At 39.9% G+C, this 23,987-nt stretch overlaps 1 protein-coding gene across 3 annotated transcripts in view; it reads left to right on the top strand.

The window, feature by feature from the left end:
* Positions 1–23,987, top strand: part of cpq.L (carboxypeptidase Q L homeolog) — a 253,118-nt gene that overhangs the window by 205,097 nt on the left and 24,034 nt on the right. For all 3 annotated transcript variants that reach the window (XM_018266440.2, XM_041565425.1, NM_001092082.1), the window contains 2 exon segments: positions 8,222–8,313; positions 21,190–21,391. In XM_018266440.2, coding sequence (XP_018121929.1) covers positions 8,222–8,313; positions 21,190–21,391 — 294 coding nt within the window.

Genomic DNA, 23,987 nt, shown 5'->3' with positions numbered 1-23,987 from the left:
GCCTGGCCAAATCGAATCCTAATTTGCATATGTAAATTAGGGGCGGGTAGGATAATCACGTGACTTTTCGTGACAAAAGAAGAATTTCTCCCACTTTTTCCTTTCCTGCCTCTAATTTGCATATGCAAATTCAGATTTGGTTCGGTATTCGGCCGAATCTTTCACCAAGGATTCAGGGATTAGGCCGAATCCCAAATAGTGGCATGGCAAATACGTCTGAAATTGCACTTTGCATACTCTGGTTGCAGTCGGAAAATACCACTTACTTTATATAAAGGTAAATATATAATTTGGTCGGAGTTGTTTTCAGCAAATATTCAGATCAATTCGGAATTTGATAAATGGGCCTCCCCACGTATGAAGACCCAAATTACAGAAAGATCCATTATCCGGAAAACCCCAGGCCCCAAGCATTCTGGATAACATCTATCCCCTCTGTATTTAATAGGACATTCCGAAATAGTGAACCCACCAAAAAGAGGCAGGAATTGGCAGAAGTGGATTGCGGGGATGTAAGGCGGGTTGTGTCTGGATGTGACCTAAATTGGTTGAGGTATGGCCTAAATTATCCAGACAGAAGTTGGAAGACAGAGCTACAGTATAAAACCATATAATTGAAAAGAAACCTTCTATGCACACTGTGCAATTACATTTCAGTTTCCTCTTACACATGTTTACTTACCTTTATATGTATTTACCCGCAGAATATAAAACAGCAATTTTACCTTAATGTTGTTTGGTGCTATAATTTAATTGTGCGTGAACACTGTCAAAACCTCACCAAATGCGGGTTCTAAGCTACCGCTTTCTTCATTTTTCTCTGCTTTCAGTAACATCCAATTAATGAGAATCATTTTCTAAATAATAGGTTTTTTTTCCCTCTCTTCATTTAGACGAAGAACATTAAGCAGGAAAGTTCTTCAAAGAGGATATTGTGAAGCATTTACTGTGTATCGGTTCTTCATTTGGTATTCACAAGTGTAGTTAGGGAAGGAGGCGAACAATGTTTAATTGAGTGGTTCATGCAGGTCATTCTTCTTTGGAAGATAAAAAAATATTCTGATTATGTGTTTTATCATGAAAGCCTTTTAATTGGAGGGCTTTGATTTTCATACATCTATATTTCTGCTGAAAAGATGGTCACAGAATATGACGCTGAAAGGTCCATTTCAGTGACAAGATGAAAGGATGTACAAACCAGAGTGCGGCTACAGTATTATTATCCTTTATTTATATAGCACCAACTTATTCTGTGGTGCTTTATAGAGATTATACATCATTCCCATTAGTCTCTGCCCCAGTGGAGCTTGTAATATAATCTCAATAATGTAATATTTAGGGTAGGACTACACGGCCGACTTCGATGCGTTTCCGTCGGGTCCGACTCTGGGCGACAAAACATACGCGTCAAGTTGGTTGCGACAGGGACAAGGTAAGTAACATAAAGTCGGATGGTGTCGCAATGGTGATCCGACACGACTGACAGATGCAGCTTGGCCAGGATTCGGTCTCATTCAGCAGGATTCGGATTCGGCCGAATCCTTCTGCCCAACCGAATCCTAATTTGCATAAGCAAATTAGGGGCGGGAGGGATATTGCATGACTTTTTGTCCCAAAACAAGGAAGTAAAAAATGTTTTCGCCCTCCCACCCCTAATTAGCGTATGCAAATTAGGATTTGGATTCAGTTCGGTATTTGGCCGAATCTTTTGCGAAGGATTCGGGGGGTTCCGCCGAATACAAAATAGTGAATTTGGCGCATCCCTAGTAATATTACATTCACACACTATTAGGAGCCAACTAACCTGCCTGTGTGTTTTTGAAGTGTAGAAGAAAATTAGAGTGCTCAAAGAAACCCAAACAGACTTGGGAAGAACATGCAAACTCCCTGCAAATAGTGCCCTGCTTTGAGTTGAACCTAGGAGGACCCCAGAGCTGCAATGAAGCATTGGTAATCCCTGCATCAAAGTGCTGCCCACTGCAAGTGCAGTGTCCAACCTTCAATTTAGGACAGAATTCGCCATGTTTTTCCCCACCGTTCCATCCATTCATCTATTTATTTTCAGATAGTTAGATATTTAAAGGGCATGTAAAGGCAAAAAAATAAAATCACATTTTCACTTTCTTTAATGAAAAAGAAACCTATCTCCAATATACTTTAATTAAAAAATGTGTACCTTTTTTATAAGAAACCTGACTGTATGCAGTGCAATTCTCCCTTCATTTACTGCTGTGGATAGGAATTGTCAGATGGTCCCTAACTGCTGAGCAGGGAAACAGTCATACTTATAAACAGCAGGGGGGGCCCCCACCTTACTTCCCAGCCATGCAGAACTCAGGCAGCTTTGTTTATGACGATCCCTAAGCAGCCCAGACCACACTGAGCATGTGCACAGTCTTAGTCTTGCAAAGATGTTTAACAAAGTTACAAGATGACAGCCCCCTGTAGCCAACTTTGGGGTTGTTGCAACAAATGCATCCGAGTGCCTATATACACACATATTTATACAGCCCTAATTATACACCAACATATACTGTAAAATTAGTGATGAGCGAATATGCCCCGGTCTATGGGCGTCTTTTTTGTTGCGGTGGCATTTTTGCAGCAAAATTCAATGGAGTCTATGCATGACTTCTTTTGATGGTGAATTTTTTTATAGCAAAATATATTAGAGTCTATGGGCGTTTTTATTTCTCAATCCAATTGCATTAAAGCCAATGGGTCGTTTCCTTCTTGTTTTTTCCCCACTCCAAATGCATTGAAGTGAATGGGCATTTTTCCTTGGCAAATTCTTGCTGCAGTTTGGCAAAAATATCTGCTGATGGCGAAATACAGAATTTCACTGTGAATCCATGCATGGGGAAAAATGCCCTCATCACTATATATATAACTGTATTTACCAATATCTATACTGACAAACTGTAGCTCTTAAGACCACAATGACCTTGGATATTATGCTTGGAAATCATTCAAGCCGCAGAATCTGCAAACATCCGAACATCACTTGCGTTACATTCCACAACCTCATTGTTCTCATCATGACAAACCACCTACACTGCTTCAATGATAATTCAATTTCTCTGATCTAAAGTGGAGACCTCTAGCGTGTTGATCTATTCTATGTTAAAATAATCCCCTGAAATCTGTCTGTAATACCCTCTAATATACTTGTAAAGAACAATAATGTCCCAGCCTTGCCAGTCTTTCCTTATAGTTTAAATCCTCAATCCCATTTACCAGTTGCACCTCTCTGCACTCCCCTCAGCTCAGCTACAGACTTGAGCCCAAAACGGCACCACGGTGCTCACTGGTATAACCCCGAGCCGGTGCAGTTTTCTGCTGATAGGAGCACCGGCCCTAGGGTTTAAGGTAAGTAAATACAATAACTTGGGGTGCCTAAAATTTGGCACCCCCAAGTGCACAAAGGAGGACTACAGCCTAACTAAAGAATAGGCTAGAAATGTTGTACATTATGTTTTTGGCTTCTGTACCAGCCCAAGGCAACTACAGCCCTTTAGCAGTAAAGATCTGTGTCTCTAAAGATGCCCCAGTAGCTCCCCAAGTTCTTTTCTGCTGATTCACTGCACATGCTCTGTGCTGCTGTCACTTACTGAGCTTAGGGACCCACTCACAATATACAGTACACATAGAATAGAAATGTCACAATATAAGGCTGATTAGTAATTAATATAGATAATTACTACATGGCAGCACAGAAACCAGTGCAATTAGCATCAGAATTTAATAATCAGCCCTGTAGCATCAGCTTATATTACAGACCAACCTCATTTTCTGATGGATAATTAGTGACGTCCCCTAAGCTTAGCTTCTCAACAGCTGCTCAGAGCCCACTGAGCATGTGAGTGTCACAGACACTTTCCAAGATGGTGACCCCCTGTGACAAGTTTGAAGTCCTGGATCATTGCTGCTATTGACAAGCTGAAACTTTAGGCTGGTGCAATAAGTTCAGTATATAAATTATGGCATTTTAGCCATATTCATTTTTAGGGTTTAGTTCTCCTTTTATTATTTCATTTAGTGCTAAAATACTTATAAACTAGTGCATGACCCGTACTGTGGGGTTTGAAGCATTTCTTTTATCTGCAGGAAGTACCCTGATCGTGTTCAAGGTAGTTAATCAGTCTAATTACTGGATGAGTAACTCTCAACTCCTGCAGTAGTTAAAAGGCCATTTAGACAAAACTCACCTGTCCTCCTGTGTCTGCTCCTTACACTAGTGAATGACAAGCGAGCAGTTGAATGCACACAGTCCAATGACAGGGAGACCTCAGTCCCAAAACGATTTGAGCTTGACCTCTGTTACTTTACTGAGCCAGGTGCAAAGACTTCTGTTTTTGACAGTTGTAATATATAAACGTGTAAGGAAAATACAATACAGCATGATGGGCTCGTTTTTTTTTATAATGAATAGTGATGGGCGAATTCGCATCGTTTCGTTTTGTCGAAAAATTCGTGAATCGGTGCCAGCGTCCCGTTTTTGGACACCGGCGTCGATTTTTTGGACGCCGGCGAATTTTCACGGCCGTTTCGCAAATTTATTAGCCAGCGGCGAATCGCGCAAATTCGCCGCAAATTTGTGCCTGCCGAATAAATTTGCCCATCACTAATAATGAACTTTTCTTGATAGCGGAATTCATTTTCAACTTGGAAAATATACACTGCAAAGCGCCTATAAAATACTGTATTCCATCATTTGCAGCAAGGGGGCTGACAATCATTTATTAAAACGGTTTAATGATTTACCGTCAGTAAATGTCATGGCTACATGGCAGTGGGGATAGTTATTGGGAAGATAAAGCGAGTGCAGCTGCTTAATCCTCTCTGCTGCAAAATAAATCTGCCTAATTAATGGTGTTGTGTGGATTAAGGAGATGCCAGAGAGGTCTGCCGCTAAACTCAACAGTAATATTTTATGGCTATAAAATGATTCTATTGCAATTCCCCTAATAACAGTCTAAGCAATCGCTGTAAAACAGACTCACAACTGAATACTGGGTAATTATCATTTCCTTATCTGAGAAATAATTTATGAATAGTTATAGTTTACACCTTGTATAACTACTGTGCGTCTGTATTTTATGAGCATCAATGTGCTGCGGATCCGGCTTTCCTATTAAATGGGAATAGAGAGGATAAAGCAAGTCACAAATTTTCCACCGATGTCCCCCCAGTAGAGCGTCCGAGTATGCGATTTATATCCCCGAGTCACAGCCAACACATTCTGTATCTTCTCTTTATCATCACAGCTGACTCTCCTACAGAGTATTTGTACAAATATAATTTATCTGCGTTGCTTCGCTCTAGTCTGGAAAAACCAAACATTCCGCGCAAGTGACATTTTTGGAGCACAGTGGAGAAATGGCCTTGTTACAGTCAAACGTGCAATCAATGAAAATGTGGCTTTCTGTAAAAATGGATTATGAAATGAGAAGATGATTTAGAAACCTTTATATCAGATCATTTCAGTGTAGCATAAGCCCTTAGGAATGGTCTTCCTTCTGCTCTTTACTGAAAAAACGTGTTTATTGTTATCTCAGTTTCAGTAGCTGTAAATGGAGATAGTGTTCAGCTAATCTTTCAGCCTCAAGGAGAACTAAACCCCCAAACAAATGAAAAACCCTACCCTCCATAGTCCCCCCCCGCACAGGTTTTAATACCTGTATTTTATCTTTTTTTTATCTTTTATCTGTTATGTAACCTGAGCCTTGAATAGTGTTGCCACCCGGCCAGTATTTTACTGGCCTAGCCGGTAAAACACCTGCCAAGGCCGGGGCCGGTATTACAAATTTACCAGCAATGTAGCGGCCGGTAAATTTTTAATACCCTTAAAAAGACCCCTCAGCCTGCCCCCAATACCCTTTAAATACTTAGCTTTTATGACTTTGTCCCCGTCTTGAAATGTCTGCGCCGTGGCCACGAACCTTTTACGGCATAGCACCACCCCTTTTGACGTCATGCCCGCCCCTTTTTGTTCCCACCCCCCACCAGGCCGGTAAAACATTTTGGAAAAGGTGGCAACCCTAGCCTTGAATGGCTGCCCCCATAGTAAGCTTACCATTCGTCCCGTTGCACTGGGACAGGCCCTGTTTCAGGACTTCGGTCCCCGTTAGAAATTGCCCCGCGAAGAGTCCCCGTATGCAGAAAGATCTTTAAAAAATCCCAGTGAAGCAGCTGATCAGGCCCGTACTGCAGAATTCTACAGAGCAAGCAGGCAGCAGGTTGATGACATCACTAAAAGACTGAAGAGGAAAGGCGCGCCTATGCAAAGCTCCGTGGACTTGGCAGACTGATCAGGAGGATCCTGTTCCAGCTTGCTGCAAATTCCCCCTCCCCCCCTTCTTCCCAGACGATCAGTGGCAAATAGAGATGAGCGAATTTGATCCATTTCGTTTCGCCAAAAATTCGCTGCCGGCGAAATGTCGCCAACGCCCATTAAAGTCTATGGGCGTCAAAAAAGTTTTGTTGCGCAGCGAAATTTTTTGACGCGCGTCTTTTTATTTTGACGTACTACGCCATACAAGTCTATGGGCGTAATTTTTTCGGCAAACAAGGCGAAACAATTTGCCCATCCCTAGTGGCAGATAGTTGCTGGTAATGTTCTGTTTATTTTCTGTCCACTGAGTTTCACTCCTCCCACTGTTCCCTTATCAATTCTTCTTTCATCACAAAGTTTTAGCTGCTTCACCTAATTTCTCCCATTGGCCCACCATTAAAGGGATACTGTCATGGGAAAAAACATATATTTTCAAAATGAACCAGTTAATAGTGCTGCTCCAGCAGAATTCTGCACTGAAATCCATTTCTCAAAAGAGCAAACAGATTTTTTTATATTCAATTTTGAAATCTGACATGGGGCTAGACATTTTGTCAATTTCCCAGCTGCCCCTGGTCATGTGACTTGTGCCTGCACTTTAGGAGAGAAATGCTTTCTGGCAGGCTGCTGTTTTTCCTTCTCAACTGAATGTGTCTCAGTGGGACATGGGTTTTTACTATTGAGTGCTGTTCTCAGATCTACTAGGAAGCTGTTATCTTGTGTTAAGGAGCTGTTATCTGGTTACCTTCCCATTGTTCTTTTGTTTGGCTGCTGGGGGGGAAAGGGAGGGGGTGATAACACTCCAACTTGGTACAGCAGTAAAGAGTGATTGAAGTTTATCAGAGCACAAGTCACATGACTTGGGCAGCTGGGAAATTGACAATATGTCTATCCCCATGTCAGATTTCAAAATTGAATATAAAAAAATCTGTTTGCTCTTTTGAGAAATGGATTTCAGTGCAGAATTCTGCTGGAGCAGCACTATTAACTGATTCATTTTGAAAAAAACATTTTTTCCCATGACAGTATCCCTTTAACCCTTTCCTTACCTTTATTTAGCAATATTGCCGTTATGCCACCCTACTATGAATTCTGGGGGTTTTGTACATGGAATTGCCTTTATGCCATCCTACTCAGAATTCAGGGGTTTTGTACCTGGAAATTTCCTTTTTGTGCCATCCTGCAGTGAGTTGTGGAGGTATTATACACAGAATTGCCACTATGTTGATTAAAGGGGTGGTTCACCTTTCAGATAACTTTTAGTATGATGTAGAGAGTGATATTCTGAGACAATTTGCAATTGGTTTTCATTTTTTTATTATTTACGGTTTTTGAGTTAATTGGCTTTGTATTTAGCAGCTCTCCAGTTTGCATTTTAAGCAATCTGGTAGCTAGGGTCCAAATTACCCTAGCAACCATGCACTGATTTGAATAAGAGACTGAAATATCAATAGGAGAGGCATGCATAGGAAGATGGGTAATACAAAGTAGCAATAGTAATTAATGTGTAGCCTTACAGAGCATTTGCTTTTTAGTAGGGGTCAGCGACGCCCATTTGAAAGCAAATACACAAACACACTGTCACCATTACTGTAGAGAAAATGTGTGTAACATGAATGGAGATTCGGATGTAACAGTTTCTGCCTAAGGATTAGCTGGCGTAAGACTGGAGCAGGCAAAGTCTACAAATAAACATAAAAGAAGGGCTGCGTTCCCATTGTGTGAAATTATATCAGCACTTTTAATCAAAGAAAGATAAATTGCACTTACAATTCAGCAGAAAATGATTGTTCATCAATAAAGTCTGTTAAATCTGATCCCAACTTGTTGTGTCCCGACTTTCTCATGGATGATGGAGTGTTTATTAACTATTAATGTGTTTTCCAGGTCTCCGACCCAAAAGGACACTGAGATTAGTTCTTTGGACTGGAGAAGAACAAGGCGGAGTGGGTGCCAGTCAGTATTATGAGTTACACAAGGTAAAATGTTTTATAGCACTTTCCTGTGATCAGTCTTCAAAAATGTTTTTGAAGACAGATGTGATTTGAAATGTTTAAAAGAATCACCACTAAAAATTGCTGCTGTATTGAAAACCATCTGTAAACTGACCAGTAATATAGTAAGGCTGACTACTAAGCCTCTATCCTATTTGGATCCAGATCAGCATTTGGTTAGAGATCATTTATATTCCAGAACCCATTGGGGCCATTATTTGCAATTTGCACACTTTGTGCTTCACTCTAGTTCTAGTACTTGCACCCTGTGGTCCCAAAAAAAAGAATAAAATGATCAAAGTTTGGTCTCAGTCACCTCTGCATCTTCACATTATTAACCAACAATCCAGAGAGCAAAATAATAATCATTCTAACTGAAGGATGAGAGGCTTACTTTTACTTAACTTATCGTAGCTCTATTTTAGTGTTTGTTCTGTGTTATTAATCTGGTTTTATTAGGCAAATAGTTGCAGATATTCAGAATGTTCTTAAAGTTTCCCTTTCTCACACATGTTGAGCAGAAATGAGATATAATAAGGTTTTCTCCTGAATAATGTATTATTTACAGTTTGGCATTGCTATAAGTCAGGGATCCCCAACCTTTAGAAGCCGTGAGCAACATTCAGAAGTAAAAGTAGTTGGGGAGCAACACTAGCATGAAAAATGTTCCTGGGTGCCAAAATAAGGGCTGTGATTGGCCATTTAGTAGCCCCTATGTGGATTGTCAACCTATATTGAGACTCTGTTTGGCAGTACATCTGGTTTTTATGCAACTAAAACTTGCTTCCAAGCCAGGAATTGAAAAATTAGCACCTGCTTTAAGGCCACTGGGAGCAACATCCAAGGGGTTGGAGAGCAACATGTTGCTCGCGAGCTACTGGTTGGGGATCACTGCTATAAGTAATCCATGTAATTCTTACATCTGTTTCAAAAGATTTTAATTTATTCTATAAATGTTACTGGGTTTGCTTCTGCCACAAAGCAATACACCAGTGTTGGCAAAAAGCTGACTTTCGGCTTGTTGTAACTGTAATTTGGTAATTTCTCTCCCTTCACTTGTGGGTAAGCTTGGGTGGAGGGCAGAGAATCCTGGATTCGATGCATCCTTAATATATATATATATATATATATATATATATATATATATATATATATATATATATATATATATATATATGTAGCAAGAGATCTTACAATAATTTAACAAACAGTGATTACAGAGTAAAAATGGTATCTGTTTACAAGAGCTTACAATCTAAAGGATAAACATGTATTCTGGTGTTTATTAAATATAGCTCATAGTGGCTTTACAGTTTTAACAACAACACTAGTTGGACCCAACTATGGGGCAGAAAATTCGCCAGCGTGACGTCATTTCGTAACTACGTCGATTCCCTAATGAGCGCAGGCTTCACTTTGCTAGTGAAGGAGATAGACGCACTCTAACGCCAGGCGAGTTTTCGCTCTGGCGAAAGGACGTAACTCCGCAAATTCAGTAAGATGCGGATTTTTTTCTAAGTCCCAAAAAACGCTGGCGGCTTTTTCTTTTTTCTGAGTGATAGCCTGCAAAAGACCGTAAATTTTTTTTTGGGTAACCGGATTTCCCTATACATTTTCTAACATATGGAACATAAACTATACAGTGGGCTCATGTGTAGGGCAATATAACAACTCTATTTTATTTATTACGTGTGTTATGTTCTGTAGCTCAGTACTGTGCATTTGCAGAAAGGACAGCAAACAAAATCCTCCAATCCAGCCTACCTTACAGTGGCTAAATATCCTCTTTAAAGGAGCAGTAAAGCATACTTTTTCCCATTTTCCCCCACATGATGTCCCCAGAGATGTCTCCCCAAATTACATGTTATGCACTTTCTTAATTAACGGATAAAGCTACATCAAGCTCTCACTTAATGTAACAGATTTATTAAGGTTCAAGTTGTTTTTTTTCCACAAAAATTAAAATATTCAAGGTTTTTTTTGGGTCGAAACTCACATTTTTGGATTAAAAAAAAACTTGAATAATTCGAGTTTAAAAAAAACAAACAAAAAACAAGATTTATTATACCTCGACTCTGGATTCTAATTCGATACTTCTCCACCTAAAACCTGGCAAGTTCATGAAGAAGTCAATGGCAGAGGTCCGTTGACCCATTAGAAGATGTTAATAGCCTTCCTGACATTGGATTTTAATTCGATTCAAGTTCTTTTTGGGTTGTCCCTATTCAATCGTATTATAGACATTTGAGTTTTTTCTTCAATAAGATACCATTCGAGTTTCGAGATCATTCAAGGTAAACCTTGAATTTTGATAAAATACCCCCTAAGGGTAGAATACCTAACGAGAAATGTTGCACTTCTGGCCCCACTTCTTGGGTTAAAGGGGAAGGAAACCTAGTCGGCCTCAAACCCCCCACCCCCCTTCCCGTTTGTTGCCCCCCCTCCCTCCTCCCCCCTGGCCTACCTGTCCCGCTAGGCAAATGCCCCTAACTTGTTACTTACCCTTCTGCGCAGGTCCAGTCCAGGGAGTTCACCGACGACATCTTCTTCCACGAGATCTTCTTCCTGCTGTGAACGGCGCATGCGCAGTAGGATCAGTTCGCCGGTACGATCTACTGCGCATGCGCGTGACTTTTGGCGCATGCACAGTAGATCCGTACCGGTGAAATGCTCCTACTGCGCATGCGCCAAAACGCCATTCACAGCAGGAAGAAGATCGCGTGGAAGAAGATGTCGTCGGTGAACTCCCTGGACTGGACCTGCGCAGAAGGGTAAGTAACAAGTTAGGGGCATTTGCCCAGTGGGACAGGTAGGCCAGGGGGGAGGAGGGAGGGGGGGCAACAAACGGGAGGGGGGTGAGGGGTTTGTGCCGACTAGGTTTCCTTCCCCTTTAAAGCCACATGTGTGAGGGGGAGAGGAAGGTGTCATTGGGTCTGCTGCAAGAAGCTTACACCTCCTCTTTGATTTATAACATTACTGTAGTCTACAATGGAGGACACCACATATTACCCCATCAGTGTTGATTTAATGCTGTTTACCAAGAAAACAGTTTATTAGCATTAATTAAATACATTATGGATTACATTTTAGCGGATCTTTTAACATTGTGATCTGTGAATGAAATGAATTTCCAAAATCTCAGTTTATATAAAGTAACTGTTCCAAAGGAAGTCTCTAACATTGTAGAGAGCCAAGGGTTTAGGAGAGTTTTGCTGCTTGGGAGGCCTCACAAACGTTTCCATCCATCTGTTTAGGCACGGTGCCTGAATTCCTCTTCTCATTTCTTAACCTTCTGAAAATGCACATGGTAAAGTTAGATAGTTTGTAACTGCCTCTGCACAAAAAAACCTATTTTCACACATTTCACAGAATAATAAATGCTAATTGTGATTTACATTTTTTAAAAAAACTCTCACCACCTAAAACCTGCCTAGATTTGTATTTTTTTTTTTTTGAAAAACACGACCTCAACTGCGATCAGAAAACGAAATACATCTTCCCGTATGAGATCTACTGAACCAAATGTAAACCCTATGAATTTGGAAACAGTGGAGGGTGGGTTCAGCCAAATCCCAAATGGAGTACCAGGTATTGGACCTTTTATCCAGAATGCCCGGGACCTGGGGTTTTCCAGATAACAGATCTTTTCATAATTTCGATCTTCATACTTTAAGGGGCAGTTTTATCAAGGGTCGAATTTCGAAGTAAAAAATACTTCGAAATTCGACCATCAAATTAAAATACTTTGACTTTGAATATCGAAGTCAAAGGATTTTTCACCGAATGATCGAAGTAAAATCGTTTGATCGAACGATTAAATCATTTGAATCAAACGATTTTAGCGTACGATTGCTCATGGCATGGTACCTATGGTAAATAATTGGCAGGGGCTAGACCAGTTTAATTGGTTTGATTAGTAAGACCCCCTCTAATCAAGAACTTATTTTCATTTCTGCCATGAATTGTACTTTCTGGGGGTTATTTTTTTTTATCAACTCCTCGATCGTTACAGAGTGCTGATCAAAGTATGTCTCGGAGTCCGGCATCTTTAGTAACAACTAGGCTTTATTCAGATCAGGTCCGGACTGAGAATTAAAACAGGCATTTCAGGTACACAGAGGCCCAATCAGCCCACATAGAGGCCCAAACAGCCTCCACCAGCCCACTAAATACTGACTTTCTATGGGGCCTTATAGCAGCCCCTCTGGCATTTGCCAGAACCCACAGATTGCCAGTCCGGGCCTGATTCAGATGCACATTCCGATTGCATTACAACCATTGTAATGTAATCTGAATGTGCGTCTAAATAAAGCGTAGTTGTTACTAAAGATGCAAGACTCCGAGACATACTTTGATCCAGGAGTTGATGTTGCAAGAAGTGACCGGCATATCACTAAAGCAGCGATCGAGTAGGAGACAGGACAGACATGGCGTGCTCCGCCATTGCCGCATCGTTGTGGTCTGGTTATTTTTTTTTTACTCTAATAAATTCGAATGTACTCACAATTCGAATGGGAGGTTATTTATGAAAAAAACTTGAACGTCTAATATTTGATTGAATAGTCCCGACCCGAAATTTTGAATCAAATTCAAAACGAATTAGAATTGAGTTTGCCTCTGAAAAAAAACTTGAATGTCAGGAAGGCAATTAACATATTCAAAGGGTTCAACTGACCTCGGCCATTGACTTGTACTTGAACTCGGCAGGTTTTAGGTGGCGAACATTCGAATTAGAACTCTTTCCATGGTGGAGGTGTGATAAATCCCACATTTGAATATGTATCCGAGTAGGGGCTTTTAAATTCGATTCTGTGAGTTTTGACACAAAAAAAATTTTTTTGAACATTTGAATTCAAATTTACCATTTTAATTTTAATAAATCTGCCCCTGTGTTAAAAAAAAGCAGAGCCGATTGTCTTCTGTGCAAATTACGGACATTGTAGAACCAGCGGCAGACATCTAGAGGAAAATTCTATCACAAAGAAAGTACATGTACCAATTAACTTTTATGACTTGCAAAACGGACACAGCGAATCTTTTCACGCAGCGCACTCCAGATAAAATATTAATGCCCTCTACTTGTATTTAGAGATATTAGTTCACGGCAGATAAACTCTTGTTTATCCATAGGAGTGAAGGCACAGATACATTTGTATCCATCTTTCTTCTTTATAGCTTTGTTCTACTTTCTGTAAACGTTTAATTATTTAGGCGGAATGCTCCCTGAAATAAAGGGAAATAAGGAAGATTTAGAAAGTTAATGGACCAAGTAAAATGTTCCAGTAATCAAATAGCTTCTTTTTCATCATCAAACAGCTTAAAGGTGAACTCTCCATGCACGCATATCTGCTGATATTTGAATATTAAGAAATGGGAGATTTAAGAAAGGCTCCTATCCACTTTAGCTTACACCCAGCTATGCTGAGAAACTGTGATAATTATTTATTAACAGTTCAGTGTAAAAATAAAAACTGGGTAAATAGATAGGCTCTGCAAAATGAAACATGTTTCTAATATAGTTAGTTAGGCAAAAATGTAATGTATAAAGGCTGGAGTGACTGGATGTGTAACATAATAGCCAGAACACTACTTCCTGCTTTTCAGCTCTCTAACTCTGAGTTAGTCAGTGACGTGAAGGGAGACCACATGGGACATAACTGTTCAGTGAGTTTGCAATTGATCCTCAGCATTCAGCTCAGATTCAAAAGCAACAGTTATGACTAGGGTTGCCACCTGGCCGGTATTTTACCTGCCTGGCTGGTAAAAATGATGCTTGATCTTAATGTTATTAATAGGGAAAAAAGATAAATACATAGGAAGGCCAGAAGCGTCACTAGAGGGGGGCGGGCCCTGGTGCGTGACGCACAGCCAGGCCCCGTCCCCTCCAAACGGCCGCATTTGTCAGCGGCGCGCAGTCTGCCGGGGGGCCCTGAGGGGGTGCGGTCTCTGGCCCGCTCGCACCCCCTGCTCCCCCGGTAGTTCCGCGACTGAGGAAGGCCGGTATTTTTTTCCAGCAAAGGTGGCAACCCTAGTTATGACTCATGTGGCCCCTCTCAAGTCACTGATTGGTTACTGCCTGATAACCAATCAGTGGAGACCAAGAGATCTGCAAAGCAGGAAGTAGTGTTCTGGCTATTATGTTAGACCTCCAGTCACTCCAGCCTTTATACATTACATTTTTGGATAACTAACTATATTGAAAACATGTTTTATTTTGCACAGACTATCTATTTACCCAGTGTTTATTTTTACAATTAACTGTTCCTTTAAGCTGCATCCCTTTTGGGTTCCATGATTCAGGACTCTTCCACTGACCCTGCAATCACTAGCATTTTAGTGTGTATCTCTGGCTGAGAGTAGCACTGTAGCACCTACTGCATGTTGTTGCACCAATCTTGTACCCGATATGTAGACCGGAGTGAACGATTCGAAGGATTTTAATCCAACGATCGAAGAAATATCCTTCGATCAAAAAAAGTTAGCCAAGCCTATGGGGACCTTCCCCATAGGCTAACATTGAGTTCGGTAGCTTTTAGATGGCGAACTAGGGGGTCGAAGTTTTTTCTTAAAGAGACAGTACTTCGACTATCAAATGGTCGAATGGTCGAACGATTTTTAGTTCGAATCCTTTGATTCGAAGTCGTAGTCGAATGTCGTAGTAGCCCATTCGATGGTCGAAGTAGCCCAAAAAACACTTCGAAATTCGAAGTTTTTTTACTTCGAATCCTTCACTCGAAGTTAGTGAATCAGCCCCCTAGTATGTAATAAAATGGCTGATTTTAAGCAAGTTCTCCATTATTTATTTTTTATAGTTTTTGAATTATTTGCCTTCTTCTTCTTAATCTCTCCAGCCTTCAAATGGGGGTTACTGACCCCATCTAAAAACAAATGATCTATAAGGCTACACATTTATTGTTATTGCTATTTTTTATTACTCATCTTTCTATTCAGGCCTCTCCTACTCATATTCCAGTCTCTTATTCAAACCAGTGCATGGTTGCTAGGGTAGTGTGGACCCTAGCAACCAGATTGCTGAAATTGCAAACTGGAGAGAGGCTGAATAAAAAGCTAAATAACTCAAAAAACACAAATAATAAAAAATGAAAACCAATTGCAAATTGTATCAGAATATCACTCTCCACATAATACTAAAAGTTAATTTAAACAACCCCTTTAATGCAAGCGAAAAAAGTTAGAGACACTCGACTAATGTCTGAAATCCTTAGGTTTCCCTTATATTTTAGGTCAAGTATTCTTTAACAAAGGTGGGTCCCCATCAGGTCCGGACTGAGAATTAAAATAGGCCCTGGCATTTCAGGTACACAGAGGCCTAATCAGCCCATATAGAGGCCCAAACAGCTCCCACCAGCCCACTAAATACTGACTTTCTATGGCACCTTATAGCAGCCCCTCTGGCATTTGCCAGAACCCACAGATTGCCAATCCAGGCCTGGCCCCATGTAGTTTAGGTTGGGTCTCCATGATCCCCCTAAATAATGTTGGGAATAAGTGGCTCTAAAGCAGACCCTGCATCTGCAGAGGGTGGGCAGGAGGTACCTAATGAGTACCCTTGAGGCCCTAATTAATGAGCAATTTCAACATATATTGCTAAAAAAGGACAACCTCTGGATATGCTGGGGCCCTAAAATTAATTTGCTGTGGGGCCCAGTAACATCTAGTTACGCCACTGCTCTAAAGCAATTTTGGGGTTGTGATACTGATTCTAAAATAATTTGTGTCCCTCAAGAAAGATAGTTCAAATGGGTAAAGCCAATGCTTTAGGTGAAAGGAAAACAAAGCAGACAGTAACAACTTCCCAAATCTCAGCCCCCTCTTTGTTTTATGCTCACAACAGTGTCCAATTATTATGGTTTATTATTATTATAGTTTATTTATAAAGCCCCAACAAATTCCACTGTACAGTGTATTGAAAAGGACACTTAAATACACCTCAATACACCTTAAACAGAGTCATGAGATCTAAGGGCCTTGTCCATGAGAAAGGTTACAATCTATGGTCTGGACCACAAATGATACATGGGGTTGGGGCAGTGTTGCACCATATTCAATGGTTATACTCGAAACTCTACGCAAGCCACTCAACTCACTGTCATCTTGCATCAATCTGATGAATAATGGAGGAAATGTTTGTTGTATCCCGAAACCCCATGAGATATCTTAGCATTCTGATTGAATTTCAGCAAGGTTTGCTGAGCAGCTTGAAAATGGAGACAAACGATGTCTAGCCATGTATTCAGGTAATGTGTTCTTGCCAATAAATCAATACAATTTCTAGCATTCTTAGACTTACCAAAAATCGTTTTGTTCATCTCCAGGTTCATCTCTCGTTTCGTTCATCTCTAAGAGACCTCGATAGAATAAGTAGCAGTAAATTAAAACCCAGATTTCTCCGATAAAATCGATAGTGATGTCAAAATTAAATCTTTTTATTTTGTGACTGAAGACTCGGCAGCATTATTTAAAGGAGTGGTTCACCTTTAAGATAACTTTTATATGTTATAGAACGGCCAATTCTAAGCAACTTTTTAATTGGTCTTCATTATTTATTTTCTATAGTTTCTGAATTATTTGCTTTCCTCTGCTGACTCTTTCCAGCTTTCAAGTGGGGGTCATTGAGCCCCATCTAAAAAACAAATGCTTTCTAAGGCTATAAATGGATTGTTATTGCTACTTTTACTGCTCATCTTTCTATTTAGGCCCAGGGTTGGACTGGTGAGTGTAGGGCCGCATCCGCCAGGGGCCCCCAGCTGCTCCCCACCCACCCCCACCCACCCCCTCCCCCGAGCGCATGTAGATTCAATTTTCCAGAAGCATGTCGGAGGAAGGAAATCACCGGCTTGGAGCACCGATGGGGATTGGGTCTGGGCTGGCAGGGCCCACTAGGGCCGTGGCCCACCAGGTTTTTTCCTGGTGTCCCGTCAGCCCAGTCTGACCCTGTTTAGACCCTCTCCTATTCATATTCCAGTCTCATATTCAAATCAGTGCATGGTTGCTAGGGAAATTTGGATCCTAGCAACCAGACTGCTGAAATTGCAAACTGGAGAGCTGCTGAATAAAAAGCTAAATAACTCAAAAACCACAAATAATAGAAAATGAAAACCAATTGCAAATTGTGTCAGAATATCACTCTCTATATCATATTAAAAAGATAAATTAAAGCTGACCAACCTCTTTGAGCATTAAAGGAGAAGGGAAGTCAACAATCACTGGGGGGTGCCAAAAGTTAGAGATCCAGAAACAATGTTGAGATTGATTCTCACCTGTGATAAAAGGAGGGCTATAAGTGTTCTATGAAGGAAATTGAATTGTTTTCCTCTGTTATGTTAATGGCAACGTGCCATAATATGTTATAATATGAATTTAACCTATGTTATAATGAATATAATGTTCAATAGGGAAGGTTACTTTATATTAGTTAGTGCAAAAAGTGTTTTTTATTGTTTATTTTTTTTAGACAACCCATGCCAGTAAAAATAGGAACTTCCTCTGGAGGTCCTTTAATGAATATAAAAATAGAACTGTCAAGCAGAGAAAGAACATTTCATGTAGTTTAGTTTGTAATCAGGGGAAACTGATGTAAACAGCTAATCATAGTTCATTGCCATGCCTGACATTTCAGCACAGCAGGAACATTTCAGTCTCTTCTAGATGAGAATACACAAGAATAACAAAGCAATCTGCATGGTCCTAGCAGGCCTTAGCAGACCAAGTTGTTGGCACAATAGAATGTCCATTAATGACCTTTATGTCATTTAATGTATATGTGATTAGCCAAGATGCCCTTTTCTATTAATTATTTAATAAAACTATAGGAGTTCCAACCATAACTTTGGAAGACTATGCATTAAAGGGATACTGTCATGGGAAAAAACATTTTTTTCAAAATGAATCAGTTAATAGTGCTGCTCCAGCAGAATTCTGCACTGAAATCCATTTCTCAAAAGAGCAAACAGATTTTTTTATATTCAATTTTGAAATCTGACATGGGGCTAGACATATTGTCAGTTTCCCAGCTGCCCCCCGTCATGCTCTTTTGAGAAATGGATTTCAGTGCAGAATTCAGCTGGAGTAGCACTATCAACTGATTCATTTTGAAAAAAAAAACATGTTTTCCGATGACAGGATCCCTTTAAAGTAGTGTTTTTATGGTTCAAAGTTCACGCTATGCTAGAAGGCCTCTGCCATTTTCTGAAACGCCATTAATTCCCTTACATAGCTAAAGATTTTTTTAATTTTCTCCTCTCCACCCTACAGTATATTTACTCATGATATCATTGTTTATATATGAATTGTGGTTTAGATTGGGATGCTTTAAAATGTTACTCTATACATAGACTCCGTTAATATTGCTTTCCCCTTTTTAGGAGAGCTTAGTGGGGTTTAGCTTTCATTGTTTGCATGTCACAAAATCCAGTCCTTTTACATGTGGTTTCTCCTTCCAAGTTCAAGGGTCTTCTCTGATGAGTAAAAATGACTACAATCATTTTACTCCAGGAATGATCTTGTAGGGGCATATTTATCATGGGTCGAATTCCGAATTGAAAAACACTTTGATATTCAAAAAGGCCGACCAAAATTAAGTCTAAGTTTTTTTTGGGTGGAATAGGTCCGTATTCGGCCGAATTCGAATCATACGAATCGAAGTAATAGCGCATTTGATCGAATTCGATTCAACGTTTTTCTCAAAGTCCACAGTTGACTCCAGATAGGTTCTAGGAGGTCCCCCCATAGGCTAAAACAGCAATTCGGTAGGTTTTAGATGGTGAATGGTCGAAGTCAAATTTTTAATGAGACAGTACATGATAAATTTCGATATTCGAATTTTAGAATTTTTTTCCAATGCAAATTCACTATTTCCTAGTCTAAGTACACAAAAAATAGCTCGAAATTTTTTTTCATTCGAAAATTCCCCTTGACCTTTGATAAATCTGCCCCGTAATGTACTTGTTTCTCATATAACTAGAAACAAAGCACTGGGCCCCAAAGAAAAATGGCATAGACCAGTGATATCTAACCAGTAGCTTGTGGGCAACATATTGCTCATCAACCACTTCAACGTTGCTCTCTGGGACCTCAATGCAAGTGCTTATTTGTGAATTCCTGGCTTGGAGATACATTTTAGTTGTATAAACTGCCAAATTGAGTCTCCTGCAGGCTGCTTTTCCACATAGCCAATCACAGCATTTGGCATCCCTGGGGACTGACTTCATTCTTCTGTTGCTTCTCCAAATCTTTTGGAATGTGAATGTGGCTCACGGGTGAAAAAGGGGTATAAACTAACCCTTGGAGATACGATGGAGTCATAAGAAAGAAGATTACTATAAGGATAAGGGTTATAAAACCATGGGAATGCTAGTTTTTATATTGTCCCAGCCTGAACAAGTGAGGTTGGGGTCCTAACAGTTCAGAGAAGGATTCTCATGTAAAATGATAATAACAACCCAGGCACTGTATGGATTTAAGAGGTTGTTTACCTCTTCTTACTTTGTACCCTTTTAGGGTGCGTTTACTTATTAAATTATGGAGAAAACACTTAGGGGCCCATTCACCTAGTTCGAGTGAAGGAATAGAGGAATTTCGAATGTTTTTTTTGGCTTCTTCGACCATCGAATTGGCAACTTCGACCTTCGACTTTGAATCGAACGGTTCGAACTAAAAATTGTTCGAATATTCAACCATTCGATAATCGAAGTACTGTCTCTTTAAAAATTTCTTCGACCCCCTAGTTCGCCACCTAAAACCTACCGAGGCCAATGTGGAAGGTCCCCATAGGCTTGCTAACAATTTTCTCATCGAAGGATAATCCTTCGATCGATGGATTAAAATCCTTCGAATCGCGCAAAATCCTTCGACTTCAATATTCAAAGTCGAAGGATTTTAATTCGGCAGTCGAATAACGAGGGTTAATTAACCTTCGAAATTCGACCCTTGATACATCTGCCCCTTAATCCCAGTGATTCATTTACTGTATGTTTAACAAAATTGCATTTACGTTTAGGAGCTTGATCTGGTTATTAGAACATGTAATGACAATAGTATAACATTTCAGTTGTTATTCTTCTGCTCCTGTCAAGATAAATATGACCTGGATTTCTGTCACCCCCAAACCCTGAAACATCATAAGTATAGCAGAAGGGAGAAAATGAACAGATCAGCAAGCTCTGTCGGCAAGAATCTCCAGGATGGCACAGAAGAAAGCAACACGGACACCTGTGAAGAAAAATAATAAGCTTGTAATGTCAAGAAGAGTGCCACATGCTGGATACTCATACATATCAAAGCCCTACAACCATGGCCACAGTAGAAGTCATGTTATGTGTAGTTTTCCTGCACATTTCATAAGGAGATAGATAGATGCAGAGAAAGGCCTCAATGACTTTCCAACCTGCAGGGAGAAAAAGGATTTATAAGTTATTCATAACAAAGAATTCCTTGGTCATAACATAAGCTAAAATTGGACACAGAAAAGGCCCAAAATATTACCCTATTGCTCTATGTTTTTTTGGGACTTGAGTTAATCATTTATAGTTTGTAATCATTCTGATTTTTATCTGTAAAGTGTTTGACCTTCAGGCAGGTGGAGGTGTTTAGGGTCTGGCTACACGAGCAGATTCGGGTAGATTAGTCGTCCATCGACAAATCTCTTCTTCTTTCGGGGGCAATCTCCCCGAACTGCCTTCCCTCTGCCCTCCGCCGGCTAAAATGAAAATCGCCTGTGGCAATGCAGCATCTTTTATAGCAGGAATTCAGAAATTAAATTTTTGTAATTCATGTCTCCTTTATTGAATTTATCCCCCAAAAATAAGTATTATATTTTTTAATTTTTTTTTTTTTTAACAGAAAAACATTTCTAACATTGACCTTGTGATGGAGTCTGATATTGGTACCTTCATGCCCCTTGGTATGCAGTTTACTGGGAAGCCAGAAGCCCGGGCCATAATGACGGAGGTGATGCAACTTCTGCAGCCAATCAACATAACCAGCCTTTATGACTACGCTGAAGGAACCGATATTAATTCCTGGATGCAAGCTGGTGTGCCTGGTAAGATGTAGGAAAACATAGGGGTAAATTTATCAAAGAGTGAAGTTCCGCCACTAGAGTGAAATTCCGCAGCTCTCAATTCATTTCTAGGGGATTTTGAATGGCGTATTTATCAACGGGTGAAAGTGAAAGTTCACCCTTTGATAAATACGCCTATAAAAATCCCATAGAAATGAATGGAGAGTGGCGGAATCTCACTCTAGTGGCGGAACTTCACTATTAACTTCACTCTTTGATAAATATACCCCATAGTGCCTGCTTTTAGCTGTTATACAAGGTATTATGACTATTCTGCAAACCTATACTTTATGTTAGGGGGTATTTACTAAAACTTGAGTTTATCTCAGTTTTTTATTAAAACAAAATCAACCAAACCCCCATCCACAAATTGAACTCATTTATCAATAATTCTTCTCGAAAAGTCGGAGCTGAAAGACGTTGTGACAAAATCGAGCGGCAATTTCGAATAGTAAAATTGACACTACTAAAACTCAACTTTATCAGAGTATCGGACGAAAACCCCGACTTTATTGGGTTATCCAGCGCAGATCACCATGTTATTGACTTCTACATGACCTCGACAGGTTTGAGATGGAGTATTTTCGAAATAGGATTTTAAGCAGCTTTGGGGTATAATAAATCTCTAAAAAAATTCAAATTTTCCCCTTTAAAAACTGGACCAGATAAATTCGAGGTTTTAATAAATAAGTGCATCACAACTTGTGACTTAAAGGACAACTGAATTAAAAAAGACTAAGCTAAAAAATATGCACCTTTTTTGGCCCAAATTTGAGAAGTGCATATCACTGGAAAATAAATAGGAGGTGGGGGACAAATTTTACAGAATTTCAGCATTCTTTAGAAGACTGCATGTGCCTGGGCTACAGTATGTGGTTATTGCATGAAAACAGTGAAGGGTCAGGCATTATATTTCAAGCTTCAGGTGACGGCTCTACATCTTCATTTAAAGATAATTCTAAGTGGCATATAAAGTAATTCTTAGTGGCCTTTACTTGCTCTTTATCTTAAATGGCTTAGGTGTTTTATGGACTGGACAGGTTTTGAAGTTTTATTACTATTCAATCTTTTCTTGAAAATTTCTAGGCTTCAGATAAGTTTGTATCTCAACCAACATTTTCATTACCACTTTAGTAGATGGTGGACAAATATTACTGACACTGTGTTATGTATTAGGGATGCACCGAATCCACTATTTTGGATTCGGCCGAACCCCCGAATCCTTCTCGAAAGATTCGGCCGAATACCGAACCGAATCCAACCCCTAATTTGCATATGTTAATTAGGGGTGGGAAGCGAAAAACATTTTTTACTTATTTTTTGTGACAAAAAGTCACGCAATTTCCTTCTGCGCCCCTAATTTGCATATGCGGATTCGGTTCGGCTGGACAGAAGGATTCGGCTGAATCCTGCTGAAAAAGGCAGAATCCTGGCCGAATTCCGAACTGAATCCTGGATTCGGTGCATCCCTAATATGTATGTATTCTAGTTTAGCCTGTGCTTAGTAGAGTAGACCCATTGTCTAGCTGTAAACAACACATTAGCTCATTCTTAAAATTAGTAAATGTAACACCAACTTGTGCCCAACAGAACTTTTTTGGGCCGCATTGCTGTCTTCCCTTTAAGGCTTGCATGTCTTTTCAGAATTTTAATGTTAAATTTACTAGAAAATATGTCATTTTTATACCACGACACAATCTATTCGCCTACTGGGCACATCTCCTGGCAAGTTTATAAGGTATAATTAGGGATTTTTAGAAGAATGATGGGTTTGCTCTGTTTCAGTAACCTCTCTGGTAAATTAGAGCGTATGTGAGTGACAGTTTGGAACACCAAGTGCAGTCTTGCAGTGAATACACTGTCACATTCATACTTCACGTAGTACAGGCTTGTGTTATGGCGCTCCTCTGACTGACAGGAAAAAAACATACTGTTTAGACTAATAGATATCCGGAGGAGCTGACAAGAATGAAAGCACTTTTTATGGGCAAGCCAACCTGTGATCAAACGTGATCTCTCATCTGTTTGATTATATTATGTCATTTATTTCACTTTAAATTAAGCTTGTCTCGGTATGTAGGAACCTGCTGTTACACCGTGGATATGCATCCTCACACTGTCAGTTCCCACAAGGTTTAATCAGATCATTGCACTTTACTCATGTCAAGTATTCTCCGATTGCATTCTATGAATGTTTCCCTGGAGCAGTGGAAGTCACTCCGTGCCCCTAACGCAGACCTCTTGTGCTGTCATAAGAAACACACAGCTCAGTACAGCTCGGAACAAGATAAGAAACACTGCAGGGTATGGGGTTTATCAAGTAGAATAGAAGAGCAGTCTCTTCCAGGTAGAACACTACATAAATAAACTCTCTAATAGAAGGTTGGGTTTTTTTTTAATTTCAACTTATCATGAGAAGCTTGAGAATATTCTCATTTATTCCTTACCCGTAGGGACAAACGTATTCGCTATTGAGCTGTGGAATCAAGAAGAATTCCCCTTGGTTAATTCTACTTTGCTATGTATTAAAACTTTACTGACTATAACAAGACATTTTATGACAGCCAGGAACAATTTG

This window comes from Xenopus laevis, chromosome 6L (genome assembly GCF_017654675.1).
Source record: "Xenopus laevis strain J_2021 chromosome 6L, Xenopus_laevis_v10.1, whole genome shotgun sequence".
NCBI classification, from domain to species: domain Eukaryota; kingdom Metazoa; phylum Chordata; class Amphibia; order Anura; family Pipidae; genus Xenopus; species Xenopus laevis.
Note: the sequence above shows the minus strand (reverse complement) of the source record. Positions and strands in the feature narration are given on the sequence as shown.